At 52.9% G+C, this 18,548-nt stretch overlaps 1 protein-coding gene across 1 annotated transcript; it reads left to right on the forward strand.

Moving 5' to 3' along the window:
• Window positions 1-1,305: 1,305 nt before the first annotated feature.
• ISG20 (interferon stimulated exonuclease gene 20) lies at window positions 1,306-14,991 on the forward strand. Its single transcript, XM_082838940.1, has 4 exons — window positions 1,306-1,911; window positions 2,207-2,458; window positions 13,118-13,318; window positions 14,858-14,991. Exons 2-4 carry the CDS (start codon window positions 2,231-2,233, stop codon window positions 14,942-14,944), a joined length of 516 nt encoding a protein of 171 aa, XP_082695066.1. The 5' UTR covers window positions 1,306-1,911; window positions 2,207-2,230; the 3' UTR covers window positions 14,945-14,991.
• The last annotated feature ends 3,557 nt before the right edge of the window (window positions 14,992-18,548 follow it).

Below are 18,548 nucleotides of genomic sequence, written 5' to 3' on the forward strand. Positions count from 1 at the left end.
AGATGTAAGAGGGTCTTGGGGACTGCGTGGGAGTTGAGGTTTATTTTTTTTTGGACAGCAGGAAATCACTAGGTTCTTGAGCAAAGTGCCATGACAGTGTAAGAGATTCGATTTTGGAGAACTTAAATCTGGTAAGATTTGAAGGATAATTTAGAGCAGGGCGTGAAGATGGAGGTAGGGCAGGTGAGGACTGGGGTAGGGTGTGGGTAGAAAAGGAGAAATGCAGAGAAGACTGGAAGATGCAGGTTTGGAGTTGACCACGGAGCAGGTTTAGGACCCGTGGGGAAAAGAATCGCAGGGGTGAGTACGTGTTCTGCCTGAGTCCTGAGGTGGCCAGTGGAAGAGAGGGGGTGAGGCCTGTAGTGGGGATGTTGATGTGGGCCGATCACCAGAGGGTGCATGGGGTCCTACGGGGACTGTAGAAACAGAAACCTCCAATTGGATCTTTAGGGGGTTACCTTTTCAATGCATGTTCATTTAAAGTAACGGGAATTTTGCTTCATCTCCCCCTAAATCAGGGTGACAATCCTTTATGCATTTGAGAAACAAAAAATTCCCAGACAGCCTGAATTCAAGAAAAAGTAGCTCATTCAGAATGGGAACCCCAAATAACCTCTTCTAACTCAACTTCCCACCAGTTGAGCGACAAACAGGAACAATGACTTATCCTTTAAACGTATGTCAGTATCTGGTTTTCTTTTTGAGGTCTGTTAAATGAAGCTGGATGTCACTTGGTGAAAACACCGAGAACCTGGGGAAATTCCTTTCCAAGCCACAAATCTTTGTGGCAACGGGGGGCTGTCAGATTCAGCTCGACAGCTCAAAGCTTGTTCCATATGGATCTGGGGTAGGAGGCAAGATGGGAGCGCTCAACTCACCACAGTATATAATGGACAATTTCCTCATTAAAGCTGATTCTATTTTTGCCCCGGATGTAACTCATTCATTTATTCAATAAATGTTGAGTGCTCCCTATGTGTTAGGCATTGTTCTAACGGGTCAAAGTTCTAGCTTGGGAGAGCGTTGCCCCTGGGAAATATGGCCGGGCTGGTGGGGCTCCCTCCAGGCCTGCTTCTCCGTGTCCTCAAAACAGTGTCAGTCCAGCTGGAGGCAGAGCACGTCGAGGGCAGACCAATGACCCTTTCTGAGGCATCCCTGAGCCAATAGAGGCCGTAGGGCTTTACTGGGTCGGCAGTGGGGGCTAGCCCCTCTTGCACCCCAACCTTCTCCTGCCCTTCCCAATCAATAACCTCAGTGTCCCAAGAGCCAGCTCTCCCTGCCCCCATAAAAGACCTCGCAGGGGGACTTCCCTGGTGGTCCATTGGTTAAGACTCCATGCGCCCAATGCAGGGGTCTCGGGTTCGATCCCTGGTCAGGGAACTAGATCCCTCATGCCACAACTAAGAGCCTGCATACCACAACAAAGACCTGGTGCAGCCGAATAAATAAATATTTAAAAAAAAAAAAAAAAAAAAGACCTCACAGAGTTGTCAGATTGGTGGTGGCCCCGGAAGTTGTGGGACATTCCCTGGGCTCCAGTCCTGGGGATGTTTATTCCCCAGGCAGAGGGTGAGAAATGAAAGACAGATGTTGCAATCCACTCCATCCACATCAGCTGCGTCATCCGAGGAGGGGGAGGGCTTGAGCGGTTAGGTGGAGGGCAGGGGCAAAGATGGGACACACGGACAAGGAGCCGGCAAGCTTGGTCAATTCTGACTCAGGACACTGAACTCCCGAGCCGGCCGAGGAGATGAAGCAGCCCAGTCCACGTGCCCCGCCTCCCGCCCCTGATTTCACTTGATACCAAACCAGAAACTGAAACAGGGTCAGGATTCCCGGCTTGAAGTCAGAGATGAGTCACTGCTAAGAGCAACTGCAGTAGCTGAGAAGGGGCACCAGAGAGGCAGGCCGGTAAGAGTGGGAGACAGGGTGGTGGGTTCAAGGCATTTCTCCAGGGTAGCAGCCAGGGGAGGTGCTGGGAGGGGATATCCTGGTCCTGAGGCTGCCGGACGGGACCAGAGAGAGGCCCTGGGACTGCCGGCTGAAGAAGCCAGTTGGGGTGGCAAGAGGCCAACTTCCGTCTGTGCCAGGTGGTGTTTGTGACAAAGGGCAGGGCAGAGGGTGTAGGCTGGCTGGGAGGTGGCTGAGGACGCCTGGGGTCTCAGCTGGCCCTCATGTGATGCCCCTCCTGCCGCCCCCTCTCCAGCACATCTGAGGGTCCTGGTGGAACATGGCAAGAGGCACAGATGTGGTGGCCATGGACTGCGAGATGGTGGGGCTGGGGCCCTTCAGGGAGAGTGGCTTGGCTCGCTGCAGTCTCGTAGACTACCACGGCACCGTGCTCTACGACAAGTTCATCCGGCCTGAGGGCGAGATCACCGACTACAGAACCCCCGTCAGCGGGATCACAGCTCAGAACATGGAGGGGGCCACCCCGTTTGCCGTGGCCAGGCTGGAGGTAAGAGAAGGGCCATATGCCATCCAGGCCAACACACATATACCCCCCCACACACACACACAGACACACTTCCCCAGCACCTCCCCTGGTTGCCGGAGCTGTGACCTGTGACCCCAGCCATGTCAGATTCCCTGCCACCCATGCGTGGGGAGCAGCAGAGCATGAGAAACACGTTGGTGTGTCCATCACATCCCTGAGGAGGCTTCCTGCCATCAGACAACCTTAGACTCGTGTCTGGGAGCAGCCTTCGGGGCATCTGGTACACCTTGCTGGTCTTACGATGGGGAAGCTGAGTCCTGCCTGCTGTTCCCTGCATACTGATTTGGGGGCTAGATTCCTCCTTCTTTCCTCTATGCCAGCTACCTCCGGGGAGCCCTGTGGGGGAAGTGGGGGATGGGTCCTGGGTGGAGGCCCTCACTGGCTGGGCGCTCGGCAGGGCGCCCTCCTGGTCCTGAAGGACAGGCCAGCCAGAGTCCACGGAGCTCAGGGAGAGCTTGCTCCCAGACCCCCCACAGGCCATCCACTCATAGAGATGGGTGTGGCACACCAAAATCTCCCATTCTCTTCCCCTTCAACTTGTTGTGACATCTCCAGTCTACTTTCTGTTTCTCTGAATCACTAGAAGAAAACGAAACTCAGCCACTCAGCACCAGGGTTGGTCATTCATGGGAAGGTGAACTCACCCTGGGGAAGTTCATGAAGAACACAAAGAACTGAGGTTCACCTCAGTCCCACATACTGCGCATGTGCCAGGCTCCAGGTGCCGGAGATAAGCCCACAACAATAGCCCCTGTTTTCTGAGCACTGGCTACTCACTGGATGCTCTCCTGAGCTCCATCCAGGAGCTCATGCCTCACAAAACAGTCTGCCAAAAGTGTCTTCAGGAGCTGTTAGCTCAGAGCTAAGAGGGCCAAGTTTGAATCCTGGCTTTGTTCCTTACCTGCTAAGTTACCTTGAGCAAGTTCCTCACCCTCTCTGTACCCCATTTCACCATCTGGAAAAGAAAATGGGGGTGATGACAGCACCAATCTCACAGGATATTGTGAGGATTGGAAAAGGGGCTGGAGAGAGTGCCTATATAAGTACTAAAAAACTGTTAGCTGTTAGGTTTCTTTCCTTGTTGTCCCCATATTACAGATGAGGAAAACTGAGGCTCTCTTGAACTAAACAGTGATTTGGTAGAGCTGCTGAAACAAAGTACCAAAAAGTGGGTGGCTTAAATAATAGAAATGTCTTCTCTCACAGTTCTAGAGACTAGTTCTAGAAGTCCCAGATCTAGGTGTCAGCAGGGCTGGTTCCTTCTGAAGGCTGCAAGGGAAAACCTGTTCTCTGTCTCTCTCTTAGCTTCTGACAATTTGCTGGCCATCTTTGATGTTCCTTGGCTTGGAGAAATGTCACCCCAATCTTTGCCTTCATATTCACATGGCATTCTCCCTGTGTGCATGTCTCACAAATTTCCCCTTTTTATAAGGATATCGGTTGTATTTGTTAGGGACTCAACCTATTCCATTATGACATCCTAACAATAACGTCTGCAATGACCCTATTTCCAAATAAGTCACATTTTGAGGTGGTTGGGGTTAGGATTTCAACAAATGAATTTGAGGGGGAACGCAATTCAACCCATAACACTAAGCAACTCGCACAAGTTCAGATAACTAGAATGTGGAAGGCTCAAAACCTCTAGAGCTGTGTGTCCAGTAGGGTCCCACCAGTTACGGGTGACAGGTGAGCACCTGAAAAGTGGCTGGTCTGTCTGAACTGAGATGTGCTGTAAGTGTAAAATATGCGCTGGATTTCAAAGACTTGAATGAAAAAAGAACCATAAAGTACTTCAATAATTTAAAAATATAGATTATATGTAGAATGGTAGTATTTTATATATTTTTATATATTAGGTTAAATAAAACAGTAACACTAATTTCACCTATTTCTCTTTACCTTTTAAAATATGGCTGGTGATGATTTAAAATTACGTATGTGGCTCACGTTATGTTTCTTTCTATTGGACAGCACTGTTCTAGAGGTACTAAGAGGGTACTAAGGAGCCCTGAGGAGGGGGCAGAGTACATCAGGGTGGTCCTGGAAAGGCTCCATGAGGCTGGTGCTATTTGCCAAAGGGGAGGGAGGAGTCTGTGTATGCAACTCAGTGGGCCATAGAGAGCCACTGAAGATTCTTGAGCAATAGCATGGCAGGAAAACCACTGTCAAGAAAACCTGAACGGGGGTGCTGGGGAGACGGATGGGAGTGAGGAAAGAGATGGCAGCAGAGAGAAGAGTTAGAGACCCCAGGGAGCAGTGTCTTAGTCATCAGTAGCATCCAGAAGATCGGAAAGAAGGAAACATTAGGACAGAGGAGAACAAAGGTGAGTCACCGAGAAGGGGAGGGCAACACGAAGAAAGGTGGCGTGCTTTAGGTGCCGATGGGAGACCCAGGGATACTACATGGAGCTGCCCACACTCAGAGCCCCACGGAGCAGTCAGGTGGGCGGCTTGGCCCCGTCCCTTCTCCTCCCCGGCCTCCCTCCCCATCCCAGCAGCAGAAAGGGCAGAAGAGAAATGCGATTCCCTGGACGCCCTCCAGCACTGGCCTGAGAGTCAGGACAACTTGGTCCTCATCCAGACTTGGTGCCAAAATGCTTTTGTTTCTCAGTTGGAGATTATGCCGGGCCCTTCCAGTGTGTAACACGGAGTGCCGTCCAGAGTAGGCACTTAACAGCCATTCGAGGAGGGAGGCGGGGATCTAAAGACCGGGCAGCTCTTTGGAACCACATCTGCGGTTCACATTTCCTGCTCCATCACTTACTGGTTTGTGTGACCTTTGGCAAGTTACTGAAACTTTCTGAGCCTGAGTTTTCTCATCAGTGAATGGGGAGTACTAATGCCTCCTTCCTGGCCTTGTGTAGGTTGGGTGTAGTGATGTCGTCTGTATCCCTAAGCACAGTGCCTGGCTCATGGCTGAAGGTCATCAACGTGCCTGTGGAGAGAACAAGGCAGAAAGTCAGATTTTACAACCCGTCCCCTCTCCAGCTTCCCTTGAGAACCTCGGTCTTAGATTCTGGCCCTCGTTTTCTGCCTGCTGCACAATGTATGCTCCCTGCCCCTGTCTTCTACCCTGCTGCCAGAGACACTTCCCCAGGCCTGGCTCAGATCATAGCCCCCGCTCCCATCCCCACCCCCTGGTTCAAGTACCTCCAAGGCTCCCATTGCCTAAGGTCTGGCAACCCAAAGTCCATGGTCCTCTAAGTACCACATACCTACATTTTCTGCCTTCTCTCTCAGCTCAGCCATCGCCCACTGTGCTTCAGACCCAACCCTACTCTCTCCCATCCCCCATCCCTTTCCCTAGAAATACTGCCATTCTGGCAGGCCCAGGCCAGAGGAGTCCTGTGTGAGGCCCTGCCCGACCCCCTCACCCTCCCCACCCACAACTCTAACCCCCTGGGGGTCTCACCCTCCTTGCTATAGCCCACACACTTCCTTTCTTTCTTTGGCCGTGCCGCCTGGCTTTCGGGATCTTAGTTCCCCAACCAGGGATAGAACCCGTGCCCCCTGCAGTGGAAGCACTGAGTCCTAACCACTGGACCTCCAGGGAATTCCCATAGCCCACACGCTTTAGAGCTTGCCTAGCCACACACACGGGTCTGTCTAGCTCCACAGCTCCTGCCATGTACTTTATCTGCCCCAGGTTGGATATTGTGCTTTGAACATAGAAGGTGCCCTGAGAATGTTTGTGGGATTGGAGTTGAATTGATTTTCATAATACAAGAGTTCTGGCAGCTGCGTGGAAGAGAATTGCCTCTGCCCTCGTGTTGGCCTTTGCTGTCAAGATACAGTAATACACGTACAGCCCAGGGGGCAGGGAGCAAGCACTGTCTTGATTTATTTTTAAAAATTATCTATCTATTTATTTTATTATTTATTATTTATTTTGGCTGCGCTGGATCTTCATTGTGGCATGCGGGATCTTTAGTTGGGGCATGCGGACTTTTAGCAAACTGTCTTTAGACTTGGCTGGATGTGGGTCCAATCCCAGCTCTGCCACCTGATTGCCCTGTGTCCTCCGGCTTGTTGCTAAACCTCTCTGTGCCCCTCAGTAGGATCCTCTGTAACACAGGGGTGATGAAGCAGCACAGGTGTATCCAGCATCATGTCCGGGCCCTGTTCTAAGCACTTTTCATACCCCCACTACCTTTACGCCCCACCACAACCCCGGGAGGTAGTTAACTAGTATCATCACCCCATTTCACAGATGAGCAAACTTAGGCACAAGGTTGAGCAAATTGTCCAAGAAAGGGGTGGAGCAGAGACTCAACTTCTGGCCTGAGGGCTTGCTTTGTGATGTTCTGATCCTGTGATCAAAGTGTGTAAATGCGGGCTGTGAATGCTAAGTGCCTGATGTATGAACAGGTAGTGTCGGAGCAGCATTGGAGTGAAGCTGTGGTATGAGGCAACCACCATCATCTGTTTTCACGAACGAGGACGCTGAGACACCCTGACCTCACTCATCACCCACAGTAGTTTAATCCCAAAGACCAGGCTCACAGATCCCAAGCTATGCTGAGGAGCCCCCAAAGGGCAGAAGCCTATTAGCCATTTATCAGACCCCACAAGTCCAGGCAACACCTCTCAGCTAAGCCACCAGCTCACCAGGCATTGGTTTCTTGCAGTCCTTTTTCAAAGGACTGTCTCTTCCTGCAAGTGGGCCCGGCTAGCAGTGAGCCATAGACCAGGCCATAGAAGCCAGGCTAGCTCCAGGGAGCCACTGAGGCCCCCAGTCCACCCAGGGCCCATGCAGCCACGAGGCACTAGGATTTTGAGGGGGCTCCCCTCACCCCTTTTCTGTTTTTTATTTTTTGTAATAGGATGACATTGCTTTTATAATGCAAGGTAACTGCCTTGTTATCTTCTGATGCCTATAGGTCTCACTGTCATCCAGAACGGTGGTTCTCAGTGCACTGTGATTTTGCCCACAAGGGCAAATCCGGAGGCGATATCTGGAAGCATTTAGCAATATCTGGAGGCATGTCTTTTTTCTTTTTTTTTTTTACAGTAAGATCAGATATTTTTATTTTATTTTATTATTATTATTATTTGCGGTACACGGGCCTCTCACTGTTGTGGCCTCTCCCGTTGCGGAGCACAGGCTCCGGACGCGCAGGCTCAGCGGCCATGGCTCACGGGCCCAGCCGCTCCGTGGCATGTAGGATCTTCCTGGACCGGGGCATGAACCCGTGTCCCCTGCATTGGCAGGCGGACTCTCAACCACTGCACCACCAGGGAAGCCCTTATTTTATTTTATTTTATTTATTTTTAACATCTTTATTGGAGTATAATTGCTTTACCATGGTGTGTTAGTTTCTGCTTTATAACAAAGTGAATCAGTTATACATATACATATGTCCCCATATCTCTTGCATCTCCCTCCCTCCCACCCTCCCTAACCACCCCCTCCAGGCGGTCACAAAGCACCGAGCTGATCTCCCTGTGCTATGCGGCTGCTTCCCACTAGCTATCTATTTTACATTTGGTAGTGTATATATGTCCATGCCACTGTCTCACTTTGTCCCAGCTTACCCTTCCCCCTCCCCGTATCCTCAAGTCCATTCTCTAGTAGGTCTGCATTTTTATTCCTGTCTTGCCCCTAGGTTCTTCTGACCATTTTTTTTCTTTCTTTTTTTTTTTTTTAGATTCCATATATATGTGTTAGCATATGGTATTTGTTTTTCTCTTTCTGACTTACTTCACTCTGCATGACAGTCTCTAGGTCCATCCACCTCACTACAAATTACTCAGTTTCGTTCCTTTCTATGGCTGAGTAATATTCCATTGTATATATGTGTCACATCTTCTTTATCCATTCATCTATTGATGTACACCTAGGTTGCTTCCATGTCCTGGCTATTGTACATAGAGCTGCAATGAAAATTTTGGTACATGACTCTTTTTGAATTATGGTTTTCTCAGGGTATATGCCCAGTGGTGGCATTGCTGGGTCGTATGGTAGTTCTATTTGTAGTTTTTTAAGGAACCTCCATACTGTTCTCCATGGTGGCTGTATCAATTTACATTCCCACCAACAGTGCAGGAGGATTTGGAGGCACTTCTGATTGTCATAAGTGAGGTGCGGAAGGCTGCTACTGACATCCAGTGGCTTGAGGCCAGGGATGGTACTGAATGAACATCCTACAATGTACAGGACACACACTCACACCAAAGGAGTATCTGGCCCCAACTGTTAGTTGTCCCAAGGCTGAGAACCCTGTTCTACAGAGAGCCCCACAAATTAGACTGTCAGCACAGGAAGGAACCTGCGAGGAGACCAAGGTCCAGAGAGGGGCAGTGACTTGCTAAGGACACACAGCAAGCTGGGCTACAACTCAGTGCTCAGATGCAGGGCTCTCACCTGACAGGTCAATGCTCTTTTAATTCATTTTTTAATCTAACGGTAATTGTCCGTAGGCTGTAACTCATTTTTGTAAGTAAATGCTCTTTTAATGTTAACCTGGTATGCTGAGTAGCACCCAGCCCATGACTGGGATTGGGGAATGGTAATGACACTCTTAGTTTGCAGATAAAGAAACTAAATCTTGTGTGGCATTGTGGTTTAGGTGGGAAACAGAAAGGAAGTCACAGTAGCTTGTGAACAGGGACTGGTTTCAGCTGTACCAGTGCTGTAGCCCTTGCCTGTGTTGGAGTACCCTGTCGGGGCCCTGCCACCTGGCAGGTCTCTCTGGGGCTCAGCCAGATGGAGGAGGATGACTTCGTCATCCAGGTTTACCCCGGGTAAGCAGACAGAAGCTGGGGGCAGGGGTACCCAGAGAGCTTGGCAGGGGACAGAAGGAAAGAGGGGGACCAGGGTCACTCTTGAAGATGCCAGTAGGGGACCTGGGCCTTCACAAGGGCAACATTCTTCAGAGTCCCTTATAATCACGTCTCCTGGCAGCCAGGAATGAATGAACGGGCAGATGGAAGAATGGATGCATGATGGGAGCAGCGGGCTCTAAGGGGCTGGACAGGCATCCGTGCCAGGATTTCCACACTTGGCAGATGGGAAGAATACCCTAGAACATTTGCTAATGCCCCTCCCCTGGCGATGTTGATTCCGCAGGTCTGGAGTAGCGCCCTGCCCTCTGGATTTCTAACAAGGGTCTCGGGTGATTTTTTTGATCAGGCCTGGGAAATACCTGGACTAGAGGGAAAACACAGTGGAAAGAGAATTCGGGCAAACACCAGGGCCTGTCACTCCTCTGCATGTGATATGGGTACACACCACTGGCACCGCCCTTTCCCTGTTGGTAAGATGGTATGACAATCCCCGCCTCATAGGGGCCATATTCATGATTCAAGAAATCTTCAGTGAGTGCCGTCATGGGCCCAGCAGTAGAAATTATTAATTTCCACCCTGAAATTAATAATGCTAATATAATCCCTAGGTTCTCAGTAGGTAGTAATAATAACAACTGTGATAATAGTGATAGGGTCAGGCAGATCCGGACACTGCATCTCAGCAATCAACTCACCAGCTGTGTGACCTGTGCAAGCCTCTTACCCTCTCTGATCCACAACCCCCTTCACTATAAAATGACACTAAGACACTTCACTATAAAATGACACACTCTTGTTGAGAGGCCCCATGATGAGGTGAGGAAAGTACCTGGCCTAGTGCCAGGCAATGAGAACAGATCGATGCATGTCCCTTTCCCCACCCACTCCAGTTCTTTCCAGGAATTTGAGCCTCCCTCCCCTGTGTTTGACACGCCCACCTCATGACACTGATTCAGGGCAGGTCCGAAGCCAGCAGGTCACACAGCCCTGAGGCCCCTCCAGCTGGCACCTCCACACCACCCTGGGTTTCCCTCCCAGCCCTGCCACAGAAAGTCCGTGGAGCCTCACGTCGCCAGGCCCTCACCTTACAAATGGGGAAACTGAAGCCCAGAGACCATCTTCAACCTCCCTGAGACCACATAGCGAGTTGCAGCAGCCTTTCCCTACCCGGTGCCCGGCATCTTTGTCCTGAAGAGTTGGCATCTCTCTGCTAAACAGACTGTTCTCCTCCTTTCCCTACTTCTTCCTTCCTTCTGCTTGTCCACCTCTTATTTTATTTGTCTCATGATGAGTCTCATGGTCTTGAATGTACCCCTCTCCCCCCCGCCACCACCGGGACCCTGGGGCTCGGGAAGTGATGAATTTCCCAGGAATCTGCCTCACAATGACTTGGCCCTCTTACGCCTGGGACCGGCTGCTGTGGCTGACTCTAGGGTGGCACAGTCCCCTCAGAGCTTTGTGTGAACTGGCCCTGAGTCAGCTCATAGACAGGAAAACAGTCCCCATTGTTCAGGAACATAAAGGATGTCAGCAAGGAAAGGCGTGTGACCTACAGTTGCCCAGCACAGCCACATCCACTGGCCCTGGGCCTCTACCTATCCCCTGTGTGCTGCCCGAGCCCTTTCCTCCACGCGTAGGATTCCCCTCGAGCTGCTGCTCTGAGGTTGTGTGCCCTTACTACTCAGGGTGACCCACAGACCAGCAGAATCAGCACCACCTGTTAGAAATGTAGAATCCCACATCCGAATCCAGATTTTGGTGAGATTCACCAGGGGATTCCTAAGCCCAAGTGTGACAAGAACTGGTGTCCCTCAGGAGTGGCCCAGCTTTATTCTTTGAGTGCTTTCTCCAGTCCCTAGGTTGGGTGAGGGTCTGTCCAGAGGAGGACCCCAAGAAAACCATGGTACTGGTGGGGCAGGCTTGTGACATTACCTGTTGACGGTGGATGGACCGACTCTGCCTCCAGTGCTGTGACCGTGGACAGGTCACCTCACTTCTTGGAGCCTTAGCTTCTTTCTGCAAAGTGGCCACAAGGGGGAGCAAGTCAAACACCCCATGGGATGTCTGGGGAAGCCACTAGAAGCAGAAGCAGGACACCGGACGGTGTTAGCCATCCAGAGGGCTCCTTCCTCGGGCACAGAGGAAGAGATGAAGGCTGCCGGAGAGCTGTCCTAGGGGGGCCTGAGATGCCCATGGGCTGCCCTTCAGCTGGCGCCTGGTACAGCTCGCTCCAAGGTCCCCCTTCCGTCCTCCCCAGTGGCAGCCAAGGGAAGGAAAGGTGACCCACCTGTGTGGCCAATGATTGAGGCTCTCCATAGGGCCACCGTGGGAGAGGAGGTGAGAACGGAGGCCTGGGCATACGTGCAGGGCACAGGACTGGGGCACCCTGAGGGCTGCCCTCTGCAGCTTGGCAGCTGGGCTGGCGGAGGCCTGGAGCAGGCGGCTTTTCAGCATAATGTGGTGGTGATAAGCTGGCTTTGAGGGCTGGCCCTGCCACGAACTAACCGTGTGACTTGTCTCAGTTATCTAATGACGCTTAGCACGTCACCCCAAAACGTAGTGCTCCAAACAGTGTCAATATTTATGTCGCTCAGGCATCTGCAATCTGGGCAGGGCTCGGCAGACGGGGACAGCTGGTTGGCTGAGGCACCTGGCAGGCCCGGGATTAGAATCACAGAATGGTTCGCTCACCCACCTGTGCTAGGGCTGGTGCTGGGGCTCCTTGGGCACATCTCCCTGCATCAGGGTGGTCTCCCCAGCATGGTGGCTTCAGGGTAACTCAGGGCTCCCGGGACACTGGCCCCACAGAGAGATCAGAAGTCCCACAGCCTGGCCCATATTCAAGGTGAGGGGAATTAGACTCCATCTTTTCTGTGAGGAGTGTCAAGGAATCTGCAAATATTTTAAATTCATCAGAGTCACCTTGAGTAAATGACTCCACTTCTTAGCACTTTAGTTTTTTCAACTGCAAAATTCAGTTAAACACAACCCTCCCTCATAGCTGTATGGGTTTTCTATGTCTGCTGTAACAGAACTGTAGACCGGGTGGTTTAAAAGAACGAAAATTTATTGTCTTACACTTCTGTGGTTCAGAAGTCCGATGTGGGTCTCACTGGGCTGAGATCAAGGTGTCAGTAGGGCCGTGTTCATTTCTGGAGCCTGTGGAGGGGGATCTGTTTCCTTGCCCTTGCCTGCTTCTATGGCCGCCCCTGTTCTGAACTCTCAGCCCCTTCCTCCACCTCCACAGCCAGAGGCAGCCTGTCCAGTTCACATGTCAGATCTCTCTGACCTCCACATATAAGGACCTTGGGATTATGCTGGGCCCACCTGGATCATCCAGAAACTCTCCTTATTTTAAGGTCATTTGATTAGCAACCTCAAGTCCATCTGCAACTTTTAATTTTCCCTTGCCGTGTAACATGTTCACAGGGCCTGGGGATTAGGGAGTGGGCATCTCTGGGAGGTCCACCCGCCTGCCACAGGAGGGCTGTTAAAAGGATTAAACGACATAATGTATGTGATGCACAATGAATGCCTGGCTCATGGCCATTGCTATCACACAGAAACCACGGAAGGAGTTGGGATGGGCCTGCCGGCATCACTAAACTGTTGAGGGTGAAGGGGCCTGGTCCAGTCTCCTCATTTTATCGATGGTATATATGTTCCAAGCCCAGAGAGGGATGGTGATTTGCTCATAGTCACACAGCAAGTCCAGGAGGACCTTGCTCATAGTCACACAGCTCAGGCCAGCCCCCCGTGATGGCACCAAGTTGCCCCAGACCCACCTGAAGTGCCCTGCATGACGTGTAGGGTGCATGTCTTCCTGGCCAGATCCTGCAGCTCCTGAAAGGCAAGCTGGTGGTGGGTCACGACCTGAAGCACGACTTCAAGGCGCTGAAGGAGAACATGAGGAACTATGCCATCTACGACACGGCCGCGGACAAGCTTCTTTGGCGTGAGGCCGGCCTGCTGTACTGCCGGCGTGTCTCCCTCCGCGTGCTGAGCCAGCGCCTCCTTGGGCGGCGCATCCAGGTGAGGACCACCCCTTTCCCAGCCTGGGGCCGGACTGCCAGCTCTGGGGGCCTGGCCCTTCCCGCTAGGACTGTAAAGTCTCCCAGTAGCTGCGGAGCAAATATTTGGCCCCAAGGATGCTCAGCCTCCCCTTAGTCCTGAGAGGCTGTGTGAGAGGGTAGGGGTTTCTCCAGGAGGGCAGGGCATTTATGTGAGAGCTGACCCAGGAAGCCCTGGTAGAGTGAGGATGAGCGGCAGGGAAGGGAAGGCACCCAGTCAAGGCGTTTTTGTGTGTTTTCAAAATCATGCCAGTTTCCCTGTGGGTAACTGAAGCTTAATCCCCCTGCCTAACTCTGCGAAATGGTATAGAGCACAGAGCGCAGATGTATCCAGGGAGCCGCACTATTTACACACACCTCCCTTTAGGCAGGAACTGATGCTGCTCCCGGGGCCCTAATTCCTCAGCACTTGCAGCCACAGACAGAGCAGGCCCCCCCAGAGCCCCAGGCAGAAGCCTCTGGAATTGCCCCCCCAGATAGGAAAGCGGCAGATATCCAACAAGGGGGGTTCCAAAAGTGAGAGAGGGACCCTTAGCTCAAACCCACAGGCAAAGCAGTCTCCAGGAGCCGGCAGGCGTGTGCTGGGGCCTGGGAGCTCACCGAGGTGGAAGGGCCCAGGGAGGCGGGCTGGACACTAGGAGCTGCGGCCACACGTGGGCCCTTCCAGCACAGCAGATGTTTATGAAGCACCTGCTCTGGGCCAGGCTGGACCAGAGGCTGAGCACCCGGGTGAGCAACGCCCAGCCCATCCTTGAGAAACTCGTGGTTGAACGGAGGGTGGCCCGAGACCTGAGCATCAGCACATCTGTGGGACATGTCCACAGAGGGGAGGGCAGGTGTCCTGGAGCAGGGACGGAAGACAGGGGGCAGGCAGGACACCAGGTCTGAGTGGAGTGTGACGGGGGCGTCTTAGTGGAGGAGGCAAGAGAGGGGGCGCCGGGGAGGGGAGAGACCGAGCCCCAGCCTGAGGAGTGGGGGGCGGCTTGGCTGGGAAGCAGGAACGTGTAGGAGACAGGGGATGGGCCTGAGGTCGGGCCCCTCTGTTGGGCTTGTGGCACCAGGGACCGAGGACAGAGTGTCAGCACGTGGATTCACTGAAGAGCCCTGTTCACGTGCTGAGCAAGGAGTCCCTTAGAAACATCTGTGTCCACATTCCTCACTGCCCTGGGGCTCCCTGTGAGAACTGCTTCAGCCCCTCTGGGTCTGAGGCCAAGTCTGCAGTGCCCTGCCCACACCCAGCGGATTGTAAGCGCCTGGAGGGCACAGCCTGGCCCTCAGGATGCTGGATTCTGTGCCTGGCCATACCTGGGTCTAGTGCTAATGGGTGAAGCCAGGCCTGCTCCAGCCACCTGCTGAGTCCAGGGTGTCAGAGGCCTGGGGAGACTCACCCACTGACCCACTTCAGCCCCGGAAGTCAGAGTGTGAGCAGGGAAGGCCCGGGTCACATGGGCGCCTGGATTCAGCCACACCCCAAGTCCCCACTCTGTACCTGTGTCTGCAGGACAGCGTGTCGGGACACAACTCGGTGGAAGATGCCAGGGCAGCAATGGAGCTCTACCGAATCTCCAGGAGAATTCGAGAACTATGAGGACTGCCCGTCTGGTGGTATTCAGCCCCCTCCCCAAGGACTACAGACCTTCGTGTCTTCAAAACAAAAATGCCCTTCTTTTTGGAAAAATATTTTTAGCAATAAAATGACTCTATATTTTCTCTACTCCCTCGGCTTCTCCTCTTGTCTTTTACTTTCTTCTCTCTGAGCCGGGTGTTGGTGGACACCACCTAGCACTGAGAAGACAACGAACACTTGAGCCAGGATAGGGACAAGTGTCAATTTCCTTAACGTCTTGAATCCTGTGGGTCCAGGAAGAAGTTCCTGTGACTTAATTAATACCCCTGCCTCAGGGCTTCCCTGGTGGCGTGGTGGTTGAGCATCCGCCTGCTGATGCAGGGTACACGGGTTCAAGCCCTGGTCCGGGAAAATCCCACATGCCACGGACCCATGCACTACAACTACTGAGCCTGTGCTCTAGAGCCCACGAGCCACAACTATTGAGCCCACGTGCCACAACTACTGAAGCCCCTGCTCCTAGAGCCCATGCTCCGCAGCAAGAGGAGCCACTGCAATGAGAGGCCCGCGCGCCTCAACAAAGAGAAGCCCCCCTCACTGCAACTAGAGAAAGCCTGTGCACAGCAACAAAGACCCAATGCAGCCAAAAATAAATAAATAAAACTTAAAACAAAAAACCCCAAATACCCTGCCTCCACCTCCCTTTTCCAGTTGCATTTATTCCTGGGAGCGTGGCATTATTTCCTGGGGGTGACACCCACTCAGAGGTCCATTCATCCCATCTTGAAATTGGTTCCAGGGCACTGGTGAGCTTCCAGGCAAAGGTACAGGAGGAGTGATGGATGCCAACCCTGGTGACCTTCAGCAAGTCATCCCACCTCTCATTTGTAAAATAAGGAAGCAAAGGTGGTGGACTCTGGAGTCTGTGGGAACTAGGTTGAAATTTGGGTTCTGCCATTTAGTAGCTGTGTGACCTAGGGCCAATTACTTAATCTCTCTGTGCCTCAGTTTCTCCATCTGTAAAGCAGGAACTTCTAACAATTCATAGGGTTCTTGTGAGATGCTGTAACAAAGTGTCCAGGACCATGCCTGTCACAGCTCAAGCAGCCTCCAAATTCGATAACTGGTGATTATCCTGTACACAACCTGGCGTTCTAGGAGAACTGCTGCCCTCTGCTGCAGGGCCTGGCTCTCTAAAGGAAGGGCATGGGTAGGGTATGGAGAGAAGGATCCAAACCAGAGCAGTGACTGTGCAGTAGAATCAGCTGCAGAGTTGTTATTTTAATCCCTGACTGGGTCCTGCTTTGGCTCCACTGAACCAGACTCCCTAGGGGTGGAAGTTAGGGTGGGGGAGTGGGGGTGAGGCAGGCACCTGTTAGTATTTTGACCTTCACAGGTGATTTTGAATCCTAAGACATCTGAATCACATGAGGAGCTTTCTCAGCACCCCCCAGTAGCTAAGCACTGTGTTCTCACACTGGACCAAGCACCAGCATCACCTGGAGCCTGCTGAGCCCCATCCCAGAGTTTCTGATTCAGAAGGTCTGGGGTGGAACCCAGGAATCTGCATTCCCAACAAGTACCCTGTTGATGTTCTGCTGCTGGTCCGGGGACCATGCTTTGAGAAGCACTGCCCAAGCGGCAGGTGATTGTGATGTGCAGCCATGGATGAGCCACTGGCCTAAGGGCTGAGCACCACCAGGTGGACACCTGTCATGGATCCAGCCTTGACCCTGCTATCTCCCTGGGCTGCCTGCTCATGCAGAGAGAGGGCCATAGTCCTGCAGGATGTGCCCTAAATAGCCCACTGCATGGGTGAGGGGCTCGAGGTGAGGTTAAGAACCCCAGGGATTAAAGTCCAGGCCCATCCGACCCCAAACTCCAGTGCTTTACACTCAGACAGATTTACAATGGCGGTACCTTCCATTTGCACCACTGACTCTGAAAGCCTGGTCTGGGAAGGGTTGGGGAGGTGCACCTTGATCTCTCTGGGTTTTCTCTTGCCCTGTCTCCCATGTTTTAGGGTCATGACCTCTGCTCTTAAGATTAATTAATGAACACTGGAAGCTGCTGGGTGTGGCTGCATGTTTGGCTGTGCGTGGCCAAGTGGAGCCCTTGGGCCGTCTCGCCCCCAGGCTGCCTTGCAGTCAGAACTGGCGGGGCGGACACTGGCAGGTGGTATGAGGGGCTGGGTCTTTAACATGGTTAGGCGGCTGCTCCAGGGACCTCTAGATGCCCTCGCTCAGCCACTGAGCTGAGGCTCAGAGGGGGCTAGTACAGTGGTACAGCCTGGCCTGGAAGGTGAAGCCAGGCTCCCTGACTCCCAGCCCAAGGTTCCTTCCAGGGCTTCAGGCTTCCTTGAAAGGAGAGGAACAAGGATTCCCAGAGGAAAAGCTTTCCCAAAGGAAATCTCTAACCAGACCTCCTGCTTCTGGCTCTGGGGTTTGGATGCCCCCAGGGGAGAGAGAAGATGGGGAGGCCCCCCTACCTCCCGGGTGGGCCCCGAGGTGAGGGTCAGTCCCCAGAGGGCAGCATGTGCTGTGGCCCCGGCCCCTCTCCAGAGCTCCCTGCCTCCTGCCCAGCCAGCTTCTCAGTGGAGGGAAGCACAGTCACGTGGGAAGCACATGGGTTGATGCTCTAGAGAGACTCCAGTTTCAGTCAGCAGACCTGGCTTGAGTGTCTCCCTCTGAGCTCAGGGCCACTGGCCATCAAAGGGGCTGAGAAGGGGACTGAGATCCCATAGGCAGGGTGTCCAGCCCCAGGCTGGGGGTAGTGGGGACCCATAAACAGCAGCATCACTACTGATCCTAATAAAAGGAAGAGCTGCTCCTGCTGCCCCTCTAGACTCCTGACCTACCTGGGTCCCCACCCACCTGGGGTTGATGCCTGCAAATGCTGGGTTTATTCACCGAGGTTGTGAAGGAGGGAAGCAGGGAAGGTGATGTTTGTGACTAGTTCTGTGATAGGTGCTTCAAACACATCACCTTACACTGTCCTCCAGTGACCCTGCCTGGGGCTGGTTTATTTCCCATATTACCTTTAGGAAACCAAGCCTGGCTCCTGAGCCCAAGCTCTGTCCTCCCCAGCAGACCTGCTCCTGGTGGCCCAGAGCAGTTCCTCAGAGAGCAGACCTGGGACACACCCAGGAGCCCTGCTGTTACCTAGTGGCTCTACTCATCCCTGGGCAAGTCTCACTTGAGTCTCCTCCTCTGTAAAATGGGGATATTAGTCCCAACTCCTGTAGCCATCATGGAAACAAATGGGGCCACGGTGAAATCTGCCCCAGTCTGGTCAGGCATCAGCTGGAATCTCCTCCCCATGAAGACTACTCCCTCCTGGTCTTCTGCCCTCAGATCTGAAAAGCGTAGGTCAGGGTCTGTCCCAGTCAAGAGGGAGAAGGGAGAGCTGGGCTTCTCAGCACCACCTTGCCTTCCGATCTCTTCTTCCCAATCTCTTTAGCTGCCCCACTGTGCTTCCCCAGGTTAGTGTCCAGTCCCCTTTGCCCCCCAGTCCACCGGTCACCTTCCATCTCCCCCACTGCTGCCGGCATCCTGCCCTGGGCCGTCCTCCTGGGCCAGGGGGAGGGCACACGTCCTTATGTTGTCCCTCATCTCAGCTCACAGAG

The sequence above is a fragment of the Leucopleurus acutus genome (genome assembly GCF_964270905.1).
Source record: "Leucopleurus acutus genome assembly, chromosome: 1".
NCBI classification, from domain to species: Eukaryota; Metazoa; Chordata; class Mammalia; order Artiodactyla; family Delphinidae; genus Leucopleurus; species Leucopleurus acutus.